The sequence below is a fragment of the Lissotriton vulgaris genome, chromosome 7, assembly GCF_964263255.1.
Source record: "Lissotriton vulgaris chromosome 7, aLisVul1.2, whole genome shotgun sequence".
Lineage (NCBI taxonomy): Eukaryota > Metazoa > Chordata > Amphibia > Caudata > Salamandridae > Lissotriton > Lissotriton vulgaris.
The window spans coordinates 722,990,375-723,013,993 of record NC_141695.1 but is presented as its reverse complement, the minus strand read 5'-3'; the positions used below and the strand labels follow the sequence as shown (position 1 = coordinate 723,013,993).

The following is a 23,619-nucleotide window of genomic DNA, read 5'->3' as shown; positions in this document are numbered from 1 at the left end:
AGCTAATTTACCTAGCTCAATGGGGTGGTTAGATAATCCCAACCATTTTCTTGCAGAAGCATGCAAACCTCAAGTCTGGACATCCTACCAATATCTGAGGAGGGATACATTAAGGAAAACATACACACAGTTGCCATAAACTAAATGTAACATTACGTGCGAGGGAACTATAGTAACTAGTTGATGATAGGTAAGTGTAGGGAAGATCAACCTGAGAAGCATCAAATGAAGAACTCCGTTCTAATAACAGAGGAGTTATTGGTGGGAGGAACATGAACCTTAAATACCAAAATCAGAAGAAATGAAGCAGTATTTAAATGTGGCTGAATGGATAGCCATCTGTCCAATTAAGATGAAGGCCAATGACAAGGATGTCCTTTGTTGGAAGGGTTCAATTTCAATTAATGTACACACATTAAAATATTGAACAATATTAGGAAAATCAGTAAACCTCATTGTGATGTCAGCAAACTAATTGGAAAGTTTTCAAATGCTTTCAGTTTCGTCTGCAGAGGAATAAAGCTAAAATGTTCTGACAATTTGGAGCAATGGTTTGAACCATTTTAAATAATACTGTCTGAAAAGCAGGATATTTTTACTTAATTTGTAGAAAAGAAGATTCAAATAAAGGAATGGAAATAGGATCTAATTTATTCTCAAGTATGTATTCGCACGGGGTCAGTGTTGGAAATGTATTTTTAAACTAGGAGTTAAGGATGATCAGATTTAAGTGGTCAATTCTTAAAATGATGCAACGAGGCTGGGTAAAATTAAGACTAGTACAGATCTAGAATCAACCCCTGTTGATAAATGATTCATAACAGTAGAAAGCTGGCTTTTTATGTAGTGTGCCAATGTAGGGGCACACCATGCAAAAGTTCAGATGTCCCTAATTGATTTATAGGGTTTCTTTTAATAATCACAAGTGGTTTATTTGTAGTTAGTCGAACAGCTTAGGCTTTTTTTTGTTTTTGTTTTTGTTTTTTTTGTCCTCATTCTCCACCCAACTAGCTCCATTCTACCCTGGAGACATCCACACACTACCACAGTATACTGGGTATGTAGCAGCTGGAGGTTACGGCACTCGCCTACCAGTGTTACCGGATACTAAAAGGCTTAAATGGAAACCTATGGGGAGCCGCCTTACCGGGTTTAGCCAACAAAGTGGTATCAGGGCGCAACCTGATAACTCCGGAGGTATCTGCATAGTAGCAGGGTGACGTAATCATAGGACCGGGGAAAAAAAACACCCCTGTCCACTGTCTCAATATTGCCCCCACTTCAAAAGATTCCAGAAGGCTCGGTTATTATGAGTTCCTGTTCTCAAAAGGTCCAACCTGGAAACCTGTAGAACTGATGACTGCCAATCCAGAAAAGAGGGAGATGAAGATTCCTTCCATTTTTTACATATTTCTCTTCTCGCCAGCAAGATTACATAAAAGAGGAGCTGTTTAGCGGGACCTGTAACGCCCTCCAACAAGCCGAATATAACTAGCAAAAGATTGATTATGATGGGGCAGCCAGGAGATGTTGTCAGTGATTTACCAATAGAATCCCAAAAAGGAGACAGGACTGGACAATCAAAAAACATATGGATGTCAGAAGCGGCTATTGTCCCACACCTCATACAAGGTACAGGGGGGCCCTTTGAGAATTTTGAAAGTCTCTGAGGTGAATAATAAGCCCTGTGCAGGGTGAAAAGATGATTTCTTCTGAGCCATGCTGGTTTAACTACCTCCCAAAGTGTTTTACAGGAGTTTAGCCACAGATGTTCATTATCATGATCCGGAAGGGAACTATCCCAAAGCTGGTTAGCCAGTTGAAATTCACCCTCTACCTCTTCCAAAATTGTGTGGTACCAAAAAGAGACTTCCTTCTTTACCGGGGCTTTGTTAACAAGCTGGAATTCTAAATGGTTACCCCCTCCAACTGGGTATTTACTCTGGGTGGCTGTCTGCGACTGGGCCCAGCTAGCCATCTGCAGGTATTTAAACCTAGAGAGACCAGGACCAACAATCTCCCGAAGGGATTCCCACGAGATAAGGGTCCCTTCCACAAACCAGTCTCCCCAAACTTCCACCTCAGCTTCCCTCAATGGTAAGACCAGTCTATCCTTAAGCCATCCCGGGCCCCCTGGTGTGTCCCACAAAGGAGCCATGCTGGAAAAGTATCCTAGTGCTACCGCACTTCTCACCTTAGCCCATGTTTTAGCCAGGCCGTGTAAAACCTTTAACTTATTTTTTTGAAAAATTTGGGATCTCCAAATTTGAACAAGAAACCTTCCTGTGGTAGCGTGGCCCCTCTAAGCATGGTCCGGAACATCCAACCCGCCCCGATGTTAGTAGGCTTTTTTCAGTAGCATGCGAGAATGGCAGAGTTGAAAAGCCTATGCATACAACTGAAGATCTGGAGCGGCTAGGCCTCCCTTTTCTCTTCGCCGCCATAGTTTTTTCCAGGCGATCCTAGGTGTGTGATAAGCCCAAATAAATGAATCAATGTCGCTCTGTAACTTAAGTAAGGAGACTGCCTCAAAGTGAAGGGGAATAGTATTGAAGAGAAACGTAATTCTAGGCAAGATTGAAATTTTTACTAAGTTTACCCTTCCCAAAACGGAAAAGGGTAATAAGGACCATACGCGCATAAGTTTCCTAAACTCCTTCGCCACATCTGAAAAATGTATTTAAACTATTTTAGAGACATCTTGAAGTATGTTAATTCCAAGATAACTCATTTCAGAACTAAGCTGCAATCCTGACTGAATCTCCCCCATGTTCCAAACCATGATTTCTGTTTTGGAGGCGTTTATCTCATACCCAGAGACCGCTCCAAAGTCTTGGGCTAGTTTAATGACCGAGGGGAGGGCAGTATGCAACTCAGACGAGAAAATCAAGATGTCATCTGCATACAGGGCTACCTTCCTCTCCCACTATCCATACCTAAAGGGCTTGATGTTAAGGTCATCCCACAGTAGTTGAGCAAAGGGTTCGATGTATAAATCGAATAGGATAAGGGAGAGTGGGAAGCCCTGACGCGTCCCTCTAGCGATTTTTAACAGGTCTGAAAGAGTTCTATTCCCTAGTACACAAGCAGAGGTATTCTGATATAACAGCCTTATCGCTCGACAAAATTTTTCTCCGATGTTAAACTTACCCAAGACCCCCGACAGGTATAACCAGTGGACCCTGTCGAAGGCCTTGCTAGCATCGAGAGTCAGAACGGCCAGAGGAAGAGATTCGGTGGATGCGATATCGATAGCACCAATCAAGTCATAAGTCAAGTCGCTAAGTTGTCGACCCTTGACAAAGCCCCTCAGATCCTGATGCAAGATGTCACCTACCACCAGCCCAAATCTTTTGGCCATAACAGAAGTAAAGAGTTTATTGTCGGCATTGAGTATAGATATTGGTCTATAGGACCCGCAATTGGATGCGGCCTTGCCCGGTTTTAGAATCAAGGTTATAGAAGCATTATCCCACGAAGCTGGGGGGGGCTACCCCCTCCTGAAGTATCTGATTAAAGAGAACAGTCAGGATAGAGACAATTTCCTTGCCCAAGGCCTTATAAATTTCCGAGGGAAGGCCGTCAGAACCTGCCGCCTTCCCCTTTTTGCAAATCGCAATGGCTGCATTAACCTCTTCCTGTGTAATCACTTGATCAAGGTGAACCTGTTCTGTGGTTAAGGAAGGCAACAAAACTTTACTCAACCAGGACTCAATACAAGAAGGGTCAATACAATTATCTTCTTTATAGGGAGCCTATCTGCGCCTTCGCCGTACTCAAAATGAGCAATTTTGCTCGCCTCCCACCTACGAAGTAAGCGTGTGTTTAACACTGTTTCCAACTGTCCTTTTAATCTTATCAGTTTGTTTGGTATCTCCTTAGGAGTTTCGACAGAAGTACTAGTGGGATGATCTAATTGAGATTGCAACTTTTCGATTCCAGCCTCTATATTAGAGATCTCCCCTCTATATATTTTTTTCCTAGAGGCAGCCCTGCTTGTGATTTGGCCCCTCAAAAAAGCTTTGTAAGCGTCCCATACACACCCTATTGAGGCAGAGTCGATGTTTGTTCTCATAAACCACTCTGTCTCCATAATTAAAGATGAGATCTCCTCATCTTCCAAGAGTAATGAGCGATCAAAAGACCATGATCTAGAGGAAACAGGGACCATGCCCTCCAGCTCCAGCCAGACTGCAGAGTGATCTGATAAATGAGAAGGAAGATATAAGATATTTTTAACTAAACCTTTCAATGCCGACTAACCAAGATAAAATCAATCCTGGACTGATGCCTGTATTTATAATTACGGAATGAAAATCCTAAGTGTTTCCCTGACCTTAGCCTCCAAATGTAAAAATAGGCAAATTGCTTCATAGCATCCAATGGAAAGGTCCTAGTTTTAGAGGGAACTGAAGCACGACTGTTAGGCGATTTATCAAGATGAGGGTCCAAAACAATATTAAAGTCTCATGCCAAAATAATTGGTTCTGGAAACGATAATAGATGAGAAAAAATAGATTTAAGGACAGAAGGGTCATCCTGATTCGGGCCACAATATCCGACAATGGAAATCTGGGCACCCGAAATATTAACAGTTACAATGACCCATCTGCCACCTGGGTCCACTAATTTTGAAATGAGGCAAGCCTTTACTGATCTCTTAAAGAATATTGAAACCCCCCTGATATTCATAGTCTAAGTTGTGGAAACTTGAAAGTCTATCCATTCATTTTTCTGAACCAGTAGAAATATCTCTGATTCCAATAAATGTGTCTCCTGAAGCACAATAACCTGCGCACTAGAATCTCGGAGATATTGCAAAATCTTGTCCCTTCTAGGTCTAGTGCGCAGGCCATTGACGTTCCAGGAGAGAATTTCTAAACTATTCATAAAAGGATAGCCTCCCTTGCATCGTGCCCATTTTTGATACAGACTCCCCTTAGGCCTATCTACTCCAGCCTTAGTTACAACATAGGTAGATTCGTAAAAAGAATTAAGGAGAGAATGATGAAAATGTTTAAGTTTCTTACCTTGCAACACCCACCCCTGTACCATGTGCCAACCCTGCCCAACCCCTCCTCCCCCCCTCCCCCCTCCTCCCCTTCCCCCCTCCCCCCTCCCCCCCTCCCCCGGGGAACCCTTGCCCCAACTATCCGGATTGAGTCCAGAAAGTTGCACCCCGCAGGCTCCCACTGACCCTCACTCCCTGAAAGTAAGAAAGAAAAAGAAAAGAAAGACATGGGCGGAAATGCCAACTTTTCATTACATATAGAAGTCATATGAAATTATACTTTCTTAAATGCCAATTACATACCTGCTCTCAAGCCACCAGTTTTTTTCTTAGTATTTTTAAAAATTAGCAGTAAGTAGGAGAGGGGAAAAAGCCATTAACCAATAGGGATTCCCTCCTTCCTTCCCTCCTTTTGTTTTTTCATGGCAATGCTGAATGTGCATTGCACCACAACCAAGTGACAAAACTGGTTAGGCCAAACAAAATTCACCTGAGACCAGAGGTAATAGGGCTACTAGGAACTGAAACAGGATCTATCCCGACTGACCTTCCTCACTGCCTAGGTCCGACAACAGCTCGTCGGCTGCCTGTACAGATCTAAAATTGTACATTTTATTGTTGTGCATGATTTTAAGGGCAGCCGGGAACTTAAGTTGTGCGACCGCCCCAAGCTTTCTGAAGGCCTCCAGCCTCCTGCCCAACTCCCCCTGCCTGTACAGGGTTGCCCTGGACAGGTCTGATCTTATTTGAAATGGGAAACCTTTAGCACTCAGAGTCTTCTGTTTTAATGCTTGGTTAAGAATCTGTTCTTTCAAAGAGTAGGTATGAATATTAACCAGGATCTTCCTGGTTTTAGACCTCTGTGGATTCCTTCCAAAAGGGTCCCTATGTATTCTTTGAATATCTGTCCCCAGGTCTTCTGTGGATTGGTCGAGGTTTAGAGCTTCCTTTAAGAGGGTAATCACGTACTTTTTGATGTCAGTTCCCTTGCTCCCCTCTGGAACATTAAGAATACGAAGATTGTTACGCCGATCCTTGTTTTCCAATACTTCCAGTCTCTCAGAGAGGACAACATCTTCTTTTTTGAGGTTAATGATATCTACTTTGGCTTTACCAAGATGGACAGACAAACCCGCCACAGTATCTTCCAAGGCTACGGTTCTAGAATTTAACACGTCAATTTTACTCTCCAATGACTCACAAAAGCTCCTGATTTCTGTTTGGTTAGCTGTGGAGACCTCAAACCCCCTTTTAATATCCAAAGATAGAGCTGTAAGCATGGATTCCACCGAGGGGCCTTCCCCACCTTGGGGGTTACCTATCTGTGAGGTTGTATCCTGCTAAGACACTACTATTGCCCTTGTTGGCTGCTCCGGTCTTGAAACCATCTCGGCAGTCACCATTGTGCAACTCACTTCATCAGAGATGGTATCTGGAACCCCACTTTTGGGTTGATTGTCAGCCACTAATGATGACCCTGCCTGCTCTTCCATATCAGGGGCTCCGGAAGGAGGGGAGACCCACCCAGATAGTACTCTGCAGGAGGCTCTTTTACCCCCTCTTTAATAAATCCAAGACTTGCTGCAAAACTTTGAAGTATGACCTTAAGGAAGGTGTCACTCTTGTACTAAGGGCCAGAGCAGGCTTTGTAGGCTTGCGAGTTTTTGCCCTTTTTGCCTTGACTTCATCACACAAAAAGGTGAAGGTATTGCCTCTACTGAACCTGTAGGGGGGCCCTGACTCTTAGCAGCTTTACTGGTCTCAGGAAGTGGGCAGTCTGCACCACCTAAAACCCCCCTAGGGCTCTGAATCCTAACTCCACGCTTCCTGCCCTTCTTTGAGACACAAGAACTCAAGGTGGCTAATCTGACCTGTGGCAACGTTGGGGCTGAGACATCCCCCGGTGACTCTCTCCTGTCTTGATGTTGTGGTTGCCTTGGCTCCCCTGTGTCTCTTGTGTCCACATACCTCTCTTGACTGCCGGCCCAATCCTCCTTTTCCCCGCCTGAAGTAGCTTCAGAAACGCCGGAAGCACCAGTTCTGCCGCTGCCTTGAGCGCCCCGGAGGAGGAGGCTCCGAACCCTACAACCCCTCCGGAGCTCCAGTGCTGCCGCGCTCCACTGCAACAGTCCAGGTAACGGTGGTGAGGAGTTGACCCCAAAGCACATCCAGAAGCACGCACAGCCCTTGGGGGACAAAAGAGGCAAAATAGAAGTCCGGCGTTTTTTTTTTACTCAGTTCCGAGCTTCATCGAGGCGGGGCGGGACGGGTGCGTAGCGAGCTGTAGCGAGCTGTGGCGGGCGGCGATATCAACCCGCAAAAAAATATAAAAACAATCAAAATCGCTTAGCTAAAACCACCCGCAAAATAAGCCACGCCGTAATCCATTCAAACTATTAAAAAAAAATCCTAGAGAATCAGCTCATCTCCGCATCAGCACAGGGAGCAAGATGTCAATGCGTGAGCCAAGCCGGAGTACAGCAGCCGCTCAGCTAGCTGCCGCCATGTTCCCCTCCGACACCTCCCTTCAAACAGCTTAGGCTTACCATTGGGGAGTATTAAGCATTTGTTGCACAAACAGAGTCAATAAATGGTGCACACACTCAAGTAGAAATCCAAGACCAACTTATAATAATAACACAGATTTTTATGTTCTAGACACCAATGTTATCATATGGGAGGGGAGACACATACTGCATACATATACTTGCAAGCAGTTGTAGAAGGTGCACTTTAGGATTTAATGTGCTTGGGGCCAAAGGTCCAAATAACCACCAGCAATTAGGGTTTACCTGCCCTGGTGTGTCCCGGTGCAGAGGTGCTGGTCTGGAACGTAGCCTCGAATATTACACAGGTTAGTCCAAAGTACCTGTAAAAACAAAGGTTGCAAGTGTGGAGGGGCATGGCTCATGAGGGTCTCTGAAGCAAGGGGGCACATTTGGTTTTCATGAACCGCGCTGTGGGGCTAGGGTTCACAGGTGTTTGGCTGGCTGTCCATTTCAGTTGTAGGCTCTCATGGTTTTTGGTCTTGACCTGCAGAGGTGAATAAAACACACAGTAGGGCCACTCTTGGTGTGCCTCGTTGGTCCTGATGTCCCTCGGTGACCAGGCCAGTTTTGTTGGACACTCAACAAACCTTGGTTGTGGCAAAAGCTCTGGTACCCAGAGTATTGGTACAGGTGGGCTCCTGGATGGTCTAGCATCTTGTAACTTGCTGAATGGATGGGGCTGACCTCTTGGAACCATAGTGACCTACTTCTGGTGTGATGCTCCTTCGGTGGACCCGATGGCTAGCAAAAGAAAGTACCAGACATGTGTGGTCAGTGCCTGCAGATGCAGGGGGAAGTCTCCTCCACCCCAACGGAGATGCCTAGTGGTTGTTGAAATGCTGGACTGTTCTCCCAGGGTTTAGGGGGAAAGTTCAGCTTCTGGATGAGTCAGTCCTGCAATTTCTGAGGTCACCAGTAGCCAGGCAGGCTTTGGCGCCAGTTCTGGAGCAGGTCCTCTGTTCTTACAGTATCAGCTCTTCTTTATCCTTCTTCTGTTCCCAGGTAGACAAATCTAAGCTCTGGTGTTGGGGGCCCCTACATACTGAATTTAGGGGTGTTTAGGGGAGTGTAGAGCAGTAGCCAATGGGCTACTTAACCCTGGTGTTTCTACACCCCCTCTATGACCACGTTCTACATAATCTTGACCCAGAATTCCTAGTTGCAACAAACCCAAGATGAAGAAGCCCTTCTTTGACTGTTTACTTCAAGTGACCCACCTTAGGGGTATGCCTAGCCTGTAAGTGTGACACGCCTTCTGACTATCTAATTTCCCATCTGCTCTGGTGCCAAATGGGCCTCAGTACAGGAAATGTGAATCCCCAGGTTGCGGGGGGGGGGGGTGGGGGTGAGTGTCGGGGGAGTCATGATTGCAGTTCAAAGACGGTAGAGACTTTGAAGACTCTGGTCTTGAAATGCTAGTCTGCTAGCCATCCTGCTGGAGGAGGTTTGGTCACCTTCTGCTGGACAGGCATCGTTCCTGGCCTCAGAGAGCACAGGCTCTCACCTGAGGGGGTCAGAAACTTGTCTGTGGTTTCAGGTTGGAATATATCAGTCAGCCAGCACACTATTTGACTAGAAGGGTTTCAGGGGGTACCTCTCAGGTGCATGGCAAAATAAATCCGGTACTGTCACCAGAATGGATTTATGATGACAAGATGTTTGATACCAAACATCAGTATTTTCAGTGAAGCTAATATGTCGCTGGGTAACTCGTAATGGCCAGTGCCCAGTGCATACCTTATAATGGCTTCCTGATCACCAGCAATGCTTAGCAATGGACTAGGTATTGCAGAATCACATCTGCTCATGCAGATTTGTCCTCACATGCAATATAGTGCACTCTGCCTACGGACTCTAAAGCCTGCTGTAGGGGTGACTTTCATTTAGTACATGTAGTGTACAAGGGCATGGCACTCAGTGAGTGTACCATATTGTGTTTTTTCAGAATGGTTTGCACCATTTCAGGCATCTTACAATGGTAGTATGCATGCTATTTGTGTGTGGGTTCCTTAGGGTGGCTTAATACATGCTAAAGCCATAGATGTCAATTCGGGGTCTCCAGATGTTACAGCTGCGACCTCTGATATTCAGCTTGCCACAAACCCTGGCATGATCCTTGTGACCCCTATATTTAGTTAAATTACCCGAACATATTTGGTTATCCTCCTGCAGTACAGACGCAGCCTGCACCAGCTCACATTTCAGGATGGAACTGTGGAGTATGCCACTAGCTTGTGGTCTGTTTCTCGGCTATCTACAGAGCGTGAACAAAGTCTGAATCCTTACACACATGCCCTGTCTGCAAAAGTAATGCAGAAGATGACAAATAGCAAATGGATCCATTCTGCTCAAAACATCTCCCCAAGTCCTTGTAAGCACAGCACTATCTGGCCAAAAGAAACCTCCAGTTGTGTGATTCTGCCTGATACTACTTTACCTGCTGAGCCTGCCAATCCTGAAATTAAAACATGGCACTGAGTGGCATGAACAGGAGCACTGAAGAATAATGGAAAGCACAAAGCAGCTTAGTACAAAAGTAAGCAGCCAATGGATATTTAAAATAATTAGGGTAGTTGTATATACGACCTAGTGGTGGCTTGTATGAGGACTGTAAGGTACGTGCAGATCAGGGATTTTGTGAGCAGCCACATAGTTTCAAGGGTTGCATGAATGGTGAGTAAGTTTGCATTCACCAAGCTTATAATAACCTGCATGAAACTTCTGCTGATGAAATTGTGGATTTTTTTATTACACTCTAGAGGTGGGTGTAGCAACAAAATAACAGAGAGAGCCGAGCTATGGGTCTAGCTTGGCTCTCAGAGCTTGTACACAAGTTGAGCCATAGAAACATGTCATGAAAATGCTTGAAAAAGACATTTAAACATGATGTCAATATTTGCATCTTTAACGGGCAGAAGCATTTCTTCTTACTAGGTCAGATTAAATCAGTTCATTGAGAGTCATTTTATCTTCTCAACAGCTTTTAAATATGAACTTACAAACATTTATGCATCACCCACCTCCTCCCAATAGAATTAATGAAATAAGAGGCACATTAGTTTTCATGTGCGCCCTATATATAGCCCAGATTCTTATTATTTATTGCGCAATAATATGATGTATCAAAATCACGCAGCAGAAAGGCTTCTTTACAAGTGCTCATCTTGAACTCGCGAACTTCAAGGTGCTATCATGTGTGATAATGAAGGAAGAAATAAGATATTTGCCAAGGATCACACACTGTGATCAAGCAAGGATGTCGGTATTGAGTTAACGATTTTTATTTTCATCCACATCCACTAGATGTGTGCAGAAAGAAGCTATATGAAAGCTCTGCTCACTTAGGACTCGTTGGTCTCTGAAGACCCATAGCTAAGCCAGAAGCAAAGGATATGACTTGAGCCTTCATTGGCTTGCCACCTCTAGAATGCACTGCTTTGAAGTATTTGGATCCCAACCAAAGATAAGGTTTCAATGGGTGAATTTATTGGGCACATGGAGACGGCAAAACAGAGTCATTTTGAGTGTATGTTTGAGGTAGTCATGTAAATATGGTTCAGAAAAAAAATGTACAGCGCGCACCAGCTCTCCTTCATATTAGGACCAGGCACTTTGACACAATGGATGCCAGTGCATGTGAATGACTGCAGTTCCCAACGTTGGACACATATGCAAAGTGCTGCTTTGATCTTGTTTCTTACTACATCCATTTCACTTTAATAATTTGATGCACACCTCTGACCCACTAAAACCATTTCAGAAATTAACCATGGCATATTAGATTTTGTAGGATCTGGCTCTCTATATAGTGCTCCAAAACGAGGTACACTGTGCAGAGTTCAATGGTACCCGGTGTTCCATTCACTAGAGACTTATGGGGGCTAAAGGTCTTGCCAATTGTGAAACAATTGCACAGTTACCTTGTTTTGGGGAAAGAACACTGGCACTAGGCACCTGGTTAGCAGGAACCCAGTGCACTTCAGTCAAAGTTGCAAATACCAGGCAAAATATGGGGGTGACCATGTCAAAAAGGGGCTCTTTCATGCAGATTTGTAGATAGATTTGTTATAAGGTAGCTGTTGGTTTAAACCCTATTGAAACATAGCTTTCCATTGAAATGCAACGATGAAGGAATCTGTCCTTAGTAATGAAATGAGTAGGTATAGATTCCTTTGTTAATGCTAGACTGCAGCCAATGCAAACCGATGGGTACTAATCCTCAAGGTCCAGCTTTGTTACAAAGCGTTGTGTTGTCTGTGCTAAGTTACACAGTCTGCTATATATTTGAAGAAATTGCTGCACAGCACGGTCCCAGCATTATACTCTGCCTGAATTATAGATCTTTGGTTAAATTTGTAGCAACGCACCAGATTCTTGCCATGGAGGGGGTAAACCTGTTCTCTTGCTCTCTTTCTTATTGACAATTAGCAGTGGTTAACAAAGATGATGGTGGCCTCGTGTACATATTGACCAGTTATCTTATGAAATGAGCTGCCAAAAATGGCAGGCACTGCACATCTCATTGAAGCCTCACTGATAGATATTTGATAAATCATACCACCATGTAAAGTGCAAACAAAATTAAGAACTGTTGTTTCACTGCAGCACTATGCCTGAGTGTGTTGTCAGGCCTTGGCAACAAGTGTAATATCATTAGTAAGATTTGGTGAATTGTTTTTGTTTGAGGTTCATAATTTATCCCTACCAAATTAAGATGTTTATTTTTACATTTTCATCCATCTCCGTGATATCACATGCTGTGATTTCAGCATAGTAAAATGTTGCCTCTAATTACATGATCAGGTTACAGGTCATGTTATGTCACTTCCTTTGATGATATTCAGGAGTCAGAGGGCACTTGATATCACTACCACTACTCCAGGCTTTTAGCTGAATTGACGTCCATGGCTGCAGCCCTTAGGGACCCTCTTTAGCACCCATGCCCTGTGCTCCATGGTTACCATTTACTAGTTACTTAGAGGGGTGCTAAAGTGCTAAAGCCCTTGTCCATTAGACCACAATTGAACATTTGTCTCTTTTTAGTGAAAGAGCACTGGCACTGGGGCCTAGTCAGCAGGGATCCAGTGTGCTACTAATCAGCAACACCAGTACCAGTGAGCAAAAAGTGGGGATGACCATTTCGAAAAGTGGCACTTTCCTACAATAACCAAAAGAATGAGCAGTCTTGTTTTGCATAAAAACGTGCATGCAGAGAAATAAAATAGTTATTTTTCACAATAGAGAGTTTAAAGTGGCAAATATAGTTTGCTCCCATGCATTGTAGAGAAAGTATGTTAGTGGTCTGATAACATAACTATGAGGTTTGGAGGTGAGAATAAGGCTGGAACAAGATTAGATAAAAACAAGGTGCTTTGGTCTTCGTCCAGTGATTCAGCCACTAGTGTGTTAAGCGAAAATATTTTGAAAATCTGACGACGTTAAATACCAACATAAAATTGAATATTATAACATTTGTTAAGTGCTACTATTACCCGTGGGTGTCCTGGTTCTATGTGAAATCTTGCCCGAGGTTCAGAGCCGAGGTCCAGCTAACCTGTAAACAGCCAAGTTGTTAAAGCTTTTCGAAAGAGCAGTAAGCTGGTCAGACCTTTGAGGTATAGAGGAAGCTTATTCAAAGCCTTGGCTGCATTGACTACAAAGCTTCTTCCCCCCCAGGTGGCCTTTTTTGCAAATGACACATAGACCTGCTTGGCAAATATATTGGAATACCATGTGTGGCAATGATTGGCTGCTCTTTTACATGTCTGTGAGCCGTGGTACGCATGCTGGTCTTATTGGTTGCTGTTTGTCTGTTGGTGAGTAGATGGATACAGGAGTGGCTGACATTTCACAGGTGCAGCATCGGCAGCAGGAAGGAGGTGAAAAATATTGGGCGGCAGTTTCGAGTCCCTGGCACAATCCAGAATGGTGTCCTCAATCCTTGATGTTGTCCGCAATCCAAGAGAAAAGCCCTAATTTAACATGGTAGCTCCAATCCCCTCTGATAAAATCTACCTAGCTGATCTGAATTGCATTGCCTTTTTATCCTGTGGAAACTCTGTGAAAACCGGACTTCTCATTGTGCTCTGTGTAGACTTCTAGCTCTACACCCCCTGTAATGTACTCGCAGATAAGAACCTTTTTTTGTTTTGGAATGTTATCACTTGCTTTCTGTTTTTGATTTGATTTGCTGTCACGAGAATAACACTAACTATGTTGTCAAAAAACTAAAAATGATGGGCTTTGAAGGCATTTCTCTCACATTGACTTTGACAGCCTCCAGGAATGGGTCTTGTGCTGAGGAAATCCTAATAAAACTTTTCTTCTCTTGGCCTCTGATACTTGCACCTGCCATGTGTATTGTTTTATCCTTTTTGTTTGCTGGAATCTCTAAAACCCTGCTCCTGGTACCCTACCCCTGGTTGGCCTTGCTTTCTCATGTTCACTCATGTTAGTGCAGCTTTGAGGGGAGCTGAGTGTTGTTTGAGGTAGAGGTGCCCTTTATCTGGTGCTTCTCTTCGTCTGTTTGCCACCAAATTAGAAATCAATCAAGAGTATTTGTAAAGCGCACTACTCACCCGCTAGGGTCTCAAGGTGCTGGGGGGCAGAGGGGAGGCGGAGCTGCTACTGCTCGAAAAGCCAGGTCTTGAGTTTCTTCCTGAAGGAGAGATGGTCCTGGGTGAATCATAGGTGGGTGGGGAGGGTGTTCCAGGTCTTGGCCACCAGGTAGATGAAGGATCATCCTCCGGTGGTGGTTCTGCGGATCCGTGGGACGGTGGCGAGGGCGAGGCTGGTGAGGAGTCTGAACATGATCCTTTTGCTGACGGGGAGCCAGTGCAGGTCTCTCAGGTGGGCGGAGATGTGGCTGTGTCGGGGGATGTCCAAGATGAGTTGTGCTGAGGCGTTCAGGATGCGCTGGAGTCTTTTCTGTAGTTTGGCGGTGGTAACAGCGTAGAGAGCGTTCCCGTAGTCCAGACGGCTGATGACGAGGGCCTGGGTGACCCTTTTCCTGGTTCCAGTGGGGATCCAGCGGTAGATCTTACGGAGCATGCGGAGTGTGTTGAAGCAGGAGGAGGTAACGGCGTTAACTTGCATGGCCATTGTGAGGGAGGAGTCAAGGATGAAGTCCAGGTTGCGTGCGTGGTCCGTGGGCTTGGGTGGGGGGGCCAGAGCAGGGGGCCACCAGGAGTCGTCCCAGGCGGAGATGGATGGGCCGAGGATGAGGACTTCCGTCTTGTCTGAGTTCAGTTTCAGGCGGCTGAGCTTCATCCAGTCTGCGATGTCTTTCATTCCGTCCTGGAAGCTGGCTCTGGTGGAGGTGGGGTCGTTGGTGAGGGAGAGGATCAGTTGGGTATCGTCGGCGTAGGAGATGATGTTGAGGTTGGGCTTGCGTGCAATGGCTGCGAGGGGGCTCATGTAGACATTGAAGAGGGTGGGGCTGAGCGAGGAGCCTTGAGGTACGCCACAGATGATCTTGGTGGCTTCTGCGAGGAAGGGAGGGAGACGGACTCTTTGGGTTCTGTCGGAGAGGAAGGAGGTGATCCATTCCAGGGCCTTTCCTTGGATCCCGGCGTGGGGGAGGCGGGTTGTCAGGGTGCAGTGGCAGACCGTGTCGAACGCAGCCAAAAGGTCGGGCAGGATGAGGACGGCGGTTTCTCCATTGTCCAGCAGGGTCCGGATGTCGTCGGTGGCCGCGATGAGGGCGGTCTCGTGCTGTGGTTCGCTCAGAATACGGACTGCGATGGGTCGAGGGAGCCGTTCGTCTCCAGGAAGGCTGTCAGCTGTTTGTTGACGGTTTTCTCGATGACTTTTGCAGGGAAGGGGAGGAGCGAGATGGGGCGGAAGTTCTTGAGGTCTGAGGGGTCTGCGGTGGGTTTCTTCAGGAGGGCGCTGATCTCTGCGTGCTTCCAGCTCTCCGGGAAGGTGGTGGATATGAAGGAGTTGTTGATGATTTCCCGAAGTATGGGTGCGATGATGGTGTGGGCAGGGATCGGCTGGGGAGCCCGAGTGGATGGTGTTCATCGTGTGGGTGGTATCTTCTGTGCTGACCTGAGTCCAGGCGCACATGGTGGTGGTGGGGGGTGTAGGTTCGGTGGTGGCGTACATGTTCTGAGCGCCGAAGCTGTTGTGTATGTCGACGATCTTACGGTGAAAAATGGTATCCAGAGAGTTGCAGAGGTCTTGAGAAGGCGTGATGTCAATGTTGCTGGCGTTGGGGTTGGAGAGCTCTTTCATGACGTTGAAGAGTTCCTTGCTGTTGTGGGTGTTGTTGTCCAGTCGTACTCTGAAGGATGACCTTTTGGTGGTGCGGATCAGCTGGTGGTGTTTGCGGGTGGCGTTCTTGAGGGCTGTCGTGTTATCCGTTGACTGGTTGTGGCGCCAGGCTTTCTCGAGGTCTCGGCAGTATTTCTTGGAGTCTTTGATATCGTTGGCGAACCACACGGCTTTCTTGCTGTTGAGGTTGCTGGGAGGGTTTTTCAGTGGAGCAAGGGTGTCGGCGCAGTCGGTGATCCACTGTGTGAGGTTGCGGGCTCCTTCGTTGGGGTCCGTGGTGTCGGTGGGAGGGTTTAGGCGCAAGGAGGTGGTGAATTGGTCGTTGGTGATCTTGCTCCAGCATCTTCGGGGGTTTGTTGAGGGCGGTGGCGGGTCGTTGTTTTCCTGAAGTTGAAGTGTACACAGCTGTGGTCGGTCCAGTGGAGCTCGGTGGTGTGGCTGAAGGAGATGTGGTTGCTGAAGGAGAAGACAGGGTCGAGCGTGTGGCCGGCGTAATGGGTGGGGGTGGTGACCAGTTGCTTGAATCCGAGGTTGGCGAGGTTGTCTAGTAGGGCGGTGGTGTTGTTGTCCTGGTCGTTCTCCAGGTGGAAGTTGAGGTCTCCTAGGAGGATGTAGTCGGGGGAGGCGAGGGCAAGTGGGCTGATGAAGTCTACGATGGCCTCGCTGAAGTGTGAGCATGGTCCCGGGGGCCTGTAGATGAGGGTTCCTCTGAGGGTGGTCTTGGGGTTGGTGTGAATCTGGAAGTGCAGGTGCTCTGTGGTGGCGAAGGTGTCGTCGGTGTTGGTCGTGATGCGGATAGTGTTTCTGTGGGCGATGGCAAAAAAGTAGAAGCCCAGCACCAGAAACCCCTTGATTGATGATTTTGAACATCCCTTCCACGTTTACAAGGGGCAGAGCTTCTAAGTGCGTAGATGTTCTGATATTCTCAGTTGCTAGGGCAAGTGAGAGGGTCCAAGTGTATAGGCATCACTGTTCATTATTGGTGGCATGTACTTGTAGAGGGATTCAAGTTTTGAGTAGAAAAGGGAGTAAAATGATCGAATCATTCCTTAGAATGAGTTCTTCGAGGATGATGGCAAACTCCTTTTGAGGAAAAAAAAACACCACGCCTTGGAAGCTCAGAAGCACCTTAAAATGTATTACGGTAAGTTGTAGGATAAGTCGACCACTACTTGCATTTAGCCTGTTGCCATCAGCCTCATCCATTGAATAACACAAATCAAGGGAGTGTGTTGAGGGAAAGGAATAATGAAACAATTTGACCAGGATATGATGTGGCCTAGCAGACGAGCCTACGGCAAAGCTTAAAGAAAAGGCAGAGTGAATGGTTCAAGACATTTAAGTTGCAGAACCATAAGTTAATATTCTCAGTTAAGAAAGGGGCACTGTGTGGTCTATGAGTGGTCTATGAGTCTTTACAACAGTGTACTGGTTGGGTAAAATGTCAAGATTCCAGTTTAGTGGGATAATATGTATTGGCAAGAACATTGGATCTCTGGGTCCAAAGCCGTAGAATAATAACAGGTAATTGTGACGCAGTGACAAAACTGTAATGTATTCTGAGAATTGAGCTTGCAAAAGGGGCGTGTGGTCATGTAGATAGTAGAACCAAAGACACTATGTAGGTGATAGTCTGACTACGCGTAAAAGGTTTCACCGCTCGGGATAACTTGGTGACATTTTTCTGTGCATTTGATAGAATCATTTATTTTTACATGACGTGCCTTTGCCTCTTTTAGTGGGATAATTTGCAGGATACATTTAAAACCATGTTCGTTCATGCTGTTTTTGGTTACAAACCTTTTATGTATAAAAGAATTGAGTCATCCTTCGAAACAAACACATTTCTGAGGATGTTGAGGTGCAGAGTTTTCCACCGAGGAAACCACAGCAACCTTCACCTCAATCCAACCTTTGTTTCACAGGTGGTGACGGGGGCTGAGGATTCCACCATTATTGTGTGGGACATAGAAACAGGCACAAAATACCTGCTCCTAGACAATGCTCATGGGAATGAAGAAATAACCTGCATGGCCTTCGATGATTCACAACGCAAATTGATTACAGGAGCCAGGAATGGGACCACAAAGGTGAGTTTACCCTTGTGCTAGTTTATTATGCACAATATAAAACACATACTTGTGAGCTCTGTGTGCTACACAGTTCTAAATTCATGTGTGACCCACAAGTCGCATCGTGGAGCTTTGAAAAGACAAGACCAACCACCTACTTGACGCACAGTCCCTGAAGTGGCATTGCCCTGTCTGTGGCTCAAGAGCTGAATGTTTTACCATTCTATGCATCCCAATGCCTTCAAGTGCAACCCTGGGCTCCAGCTATTGGTTGCTGATGAATCCTTCCCACTTGGAGTTGACCCCCATGCAGCTCTGTTGTATGAGGGACACCGTTCTTCCATTTGCTGCTGTTGCACCTATTTCTCAATGGCGGGTGCAAACACCAAGTATCGCTTGTCAGATACCTTTTTCGGAGTTGAATTGTAAATGTCCTGATGCTGTGACATAACACTGGGAAATAGAGTACCAAGTGGGCCTTACACTAGAACCATTAGAATCAAGATTTAAAGCATAATATGTGTGCTGCACTAATACGGGTAGCAAGAAGACTACAAAATACCATATGCCATGAATGACAAGATGACTTAAGTTATATTCTAGGGCAATTCACAATGAATATAGAATTTGTAACCATAGAACATTACAGGAGATCTACAGGAATAGGGAGTTACTTTTGAAATGTTACTCTCCTAGGTTTTTCACAGAAGCACTCAGACAAGTGGTTCCTGTATGTCACATCAGGTATAAAATCCAGTTGCATTGTTGGACTCAATGAGGATCCGTAGCAGTTCAGCAGTACATATTGTATGGGGACAACCCCATGTGGTGTCTAAGGGAATGCAGCAGGAAGGGAGCAGGCTAGATGGACTTTGAATTCCTTCCTCTGCCATAAGTATCTATGGCTGTAAGTATAACTTTATTATGATTTCTTTAAATGTGCATTGGATGCCTAATTTCTCACAGGTCTGGAACATTCAGAATGGGCACAACCTACACAGACTGGAGGCAGTGGAAGAGGCAGAGATCACAGCCATCATTCCTCTGCGAGATTCTACGCTCCTGACCACGGGATGGAGTCGAAAAATGTTGACCTACGACATTTCACAGACTGAGGTGAGTGAGAAGCAAGACAGCCAGGAGCGCATATACCACATGTTCAAACGAGATGATATCCATAGTAGAAAGGTAGTCTTAACATACAGTGTTTTCCAGACTGTGAAATGTTGGACCCTTCTAATGTGTGGGCGGAATTCGGACACTGTGGATTTTAATAACCATGATACGGTTCTGCTAAACTATAAAACTGGTGGAGCTTCGGAAAGTGGTGCAAAAATATGACACACAGTTATGGACTCTCCCTGTTTAAGGGGTTCATTTAAAGTTCAGTAGACCAGACTTTTAATGGCAGTGGAAGCTAAGGCTCAGTCTCAGCCACTCCATGATCCCGAAGCATCTTCCAAATCCATGGCAGGAACTGCTTCAGGGGTGGGGAGTGGCGAACATGACATGGCGACTCAACAAGGTGGGCCTCTGGCCACATTATTCTGCCAAATTTAGCACTCTAATACATTTGTCTTTTTAACAAATAGAAATCTAATGTCCCCCTGCTGGCTAGGAGTTTTCCCCAATGAATAGGATATATTTTATAACGTTTTATGTTTTGCACCACAGTGACAGCCTTGATGGTCATGGACGGGAAACATACTAGAGGGGCTAGACTTCATTGACCCTTCGAATGGGATTTTCACCAGTGACTGGTCCACCCATGTATTTTCCTGAGAGGTGGAGCCAAGGTGTCTCTGCCATCAGTAAAAAATCATTCCTTGGCCTCTTAATGAGCCGGGATGCAAGGGAGGGGGGCAGATGGGACATCTTTCAATTTTTGGAGAATACCACATATCTGTCCTCCTCCTAATCGTGCTCTACCTTTGCGGTATCAAATGTCTTTATAATAATGAAAGGAACACATGTCAGTGGGACCACTTGAAACATGGTCCTCTGACCCTGTCTCCCAGGCAGGTCGCTCCCCTCTCCGCCACGCAGGCCTCGCAGCCGTCTGCGCCTGTCCGCACCCGCGCCGCGCCCTTGCGCCAGACCCCCTGGCCCCCGCAGCCGTCAGCCCACCTGCCGGACCTATGATGCCGCCACTCTCATCGCACTCAACACCGGCCGGATCCCCTACTGCTACCGAGCCACCCCAAGACGCACCCACGGACCATTCACCTGCCAATCCTGCAAGTTCACCTACATCCAGACCTGTACCGCACCCGCCAAGCCGAGCACCAGCGGCAACCACCTGAAGTGCATCCTGCTCAAAACCCGCTCCGTCCACAGACACGCCGTGGAACTCTGGAACCTGCTCGACACCACATCCCCAGACGTCGCCTACCTCACAGAAACCTGGATGAACGCCTCCTCAGCGCCCGACATCGCCATCGCCATCCCGGACGGATACAAGATCACCCGGAGGGACCGCGTCAACCAGACAGGAAGAGGCATCGCCATCGTCCACAAAAACACCATCCGCATCACGACCAACTTCGACGACACCCTCACAGCCGCCGAACATCTTCACTTCCAGATACACACCAACCCCAAGAACACACTCAGAGGCACCCTCATCTACAGACCCCCAGGACCCCGCACTCAATTCAGCGAAGACATCGCACCGCACGCCCTCCCCTCCGCTGACTACATCCTCCTAGGGGACCTCAACTTCCACCTGGAGAACAACAACGACAACAACACCACCACCCTGCTGGACAACCTCGCCAACCTCGGACTCAAGCAACTGGTGAACACCTCCACCCACTACGCCGGACACACGCTGGACCCAGTCTTCTCCTCCAGCAAGTACATCTCCTTCAGCCACACCACCGGACTCCACTGGACAGACCACAGCTGCGTCCACTTCAGCTTCAGAAAAACCACGACTCACCTCCACCCGCAACAGGCTCCCCGCAGGAGCTGGAACAAAATCACCACCGACTAGCTCACCACATCACTGAGCAAGAACCCCCCGCCAGCTCAACGGACCCCAACCAAGCAGCCAACAACCTCACACAATGGATCACCAACTGCGCTGACGACCTCGCACCTCTGAAAAACCATCCCAGCAGGCCCGGCAGCAAGAAAGCCTCCTGGTTCAACGACGACCTCAAGAACTCCAAGAAAAACTGCCGTACCTTCGAGAAAGCCTGACGAAAAAACCGGACCACTGACAACTTGACCGCCCTCAAGCACGCCTCCCACAAACACCACCAGCTGATCCACACCACCAAGAGAACAGCATTCAAGGAACGACTAGACAACAACGCACACAACAGCAAGGAACTCTTCAGCATCGTCAAAGAGCTCTCCAACCCCAGCGCCTGAAACAACGACATCACACCCTCACAAGACCTTTGCGACTCACTCGCCTCGTTCTTTCAGCGCAAGATTGCCGAGATACACAACAGCTTCGGTGCACAAACCACGCACCCAACCACCGAACCTACGCCCCCCACCACCACCCTCCGCGCCTGGACCCCGGTCAGCACCGAAGACACCATCCACACGATGAACACCATCCACTCCGGATCACCAACCGACCCCTGCCCCCACCACGTCTTCAACAAGGCCAACTCCGTCATCGCACCCAATTCCGGGACATCATCAACTGCTCCTTCGAAACCGCCACCTTCCCGGAAAGCTGGAAGCATGCCGAACTCAGCTCCCTCCTGAAGAAAGCATCAGCAGACCCCTCCGACCTCAATAACTACCGCCCCATCTCACTCCTCCCTTTTCCTGTCAAAGTCATCGAGAAGACCGTCAACAGACAGCTGGCCGCCTTCCTCGAGACAAAGGGATCCCTCGACCACTCGCAGTCTGGCTTCCGAGCCAACCACAGCACCGAGACCGCCCTGCTCGCAGCTACTGACGACATCCGAGCCCTGCTCGACAACGGGGAAACAGCGGCCCTCATCCTCCTGGACCTCTCCACAGCGTTCAATACTGTCTGCCACCGCACCCTAGTGCAGCGCATCAGCAACATCGGAATCCAAGAGAGGGCACTAGAATGGATCATCTCGTTCCTCACCGGAAGAACCCAGAGAGTCCGCCTCCCCCCGTTCAGATCCGAGGCCACCGAAGTCATCTGCGGCGTACCACAAGGATCATCACTCAGCCCCACCCTCTTCAACGTCTACATGAGCCCCCTCGCAGCCATCGCACGCCAACACAACCTCAACATCATCTCCTACGCCGACGACACCCAGCTGATCTTCTTCCTCACCAACGACCCAGCGACCGCCAGAACCAACCTTCACGAAGGGATGAAAGATGTAGCCAAGTGGATGATGAACAGCCGACTGAAACTGAACTCAGACAAGACGGATGTCCTCATCCTTGGATCATCACCCTCTGCCTGGGATGACTCCTGGTGGCACCCCGCCCTGCACAGCTCACCCAAACCCACGGACCACGCACGCAACCTGGGCTTCATCCTGGACTCCTCCCTCTCGATGACCAGACAAGTCAACGCCGTCTCAGCATCATGTTTCAACATCCTACGCATGCTCTGAAAGATCTTCCGATGGATCCCCACCGAAACCAGAAAGACGGTCACCCAGGCTCTCGTCACCAGACGACTGGACTACAGAAACACCCTCTACGCCGGAACCACAACCAAAGTACAGAAAAGACTCCAACGCATGCAGAACGCCTCCGCACGACTCATCCTTGACATCCCCCGACACAGCCACATCTCCGGACACCTGAGAGACCTGCACTGGCTACCCGTCAGCAAGAGAATCACGTTCCGACTCCTCACCCACGCACACAAGGCCCTCCACGACCTGGGCCCCAGGTACCTCAACAACCGCCTGACCTTCTACACTCCCACCTGCCAACTACGATCGACCAGCCATGCCCTCGCCGCCGTTCCACGCATCCGAAGAGCCACCAAAGGAGGAAGATCCTTCTCCTACCTGGCAGCCAAGACTTGGAACTCTCTCCCCATCCACCTCCGCCTGACCCAAGACCACCACTCCTTCAGGAAGCAACTCAAGACCTGGCTGTTCGAGCAGTAGCGGACCCCCCCCAGACCCTCGAGACCCTCCGGGTGAGTAGCGCGCTATACAAATGCCTTGATTGATTGATTGATTGATTGATTGTCCAATGTAAAGAGCTAAAACACAGACCCTACAGAAAAAAGAGAAACGCTCTTTAGAGGCTGGCTAAAGACAATGCAACAGCATTTATGCAGGAAAGCATTAATTTGATCCTATAACATTACAACAAAAATGATTAGTACAAAGCAAGTTCCACTTCCCTCATTCCTTGTGCCCACGCCATACTACGAGTCACTAGCATGATCTTGATAGTTTTTGAAGTAGATTTCTTCTCAAAAGTCCCTTAAATATTTCCACACTTCTAAGTTTTTTTCCACTACTTTTGTCACTGGAGTGTTTCACATTTACTAGACCTTTGGCATCCCCCTAACCTTCTGCACAGATCGAGTGGGCAACACAACTTGATTATTGCACCTTTATTTGAATTTCGTAAAATTCATAAAAGTACCACAATAAAAACATACATTTACACAGCAAAGACAAGTATAAAAATTCATAAATTGTTAAAAACTGATACATTTCTCATAAGACAATTTTCAGGGGCTTTCCATTGTTTTACGTACACATGTTATAAATCTCAGAAAAGTGCTAGTGCGGAA

General features: G+C 47.2%; 1 protein-coding gene across 1 annotated transcript in view; it reads left to right on the top strand.

Annotated features, from left to right (window-relative positions):
• The window catches only part of LOC147702335 (cilia- and flagella-associated protein 337-like), a 1,229,420-nt gene that overhangs the window by 742,455 nt on the left and 463,346 nt on the right, over positions 1 to 23,619 (top strand). The window contains exons 12-13 of the mRNA XM_086930967.1: positions 17,760 to 17,924; positions 18,873 to 19,022. Of these exons, the coding sequence (XP_086787093.1) occupies positions 17,760 to 17,924; positions 18,873 to 19,022 (315 nt within the window). The remainder of the gene's footprint in view (positions 1 to 17,759; positions 17,925 to 18,872; positions 19,023 to 23,619) is intronic.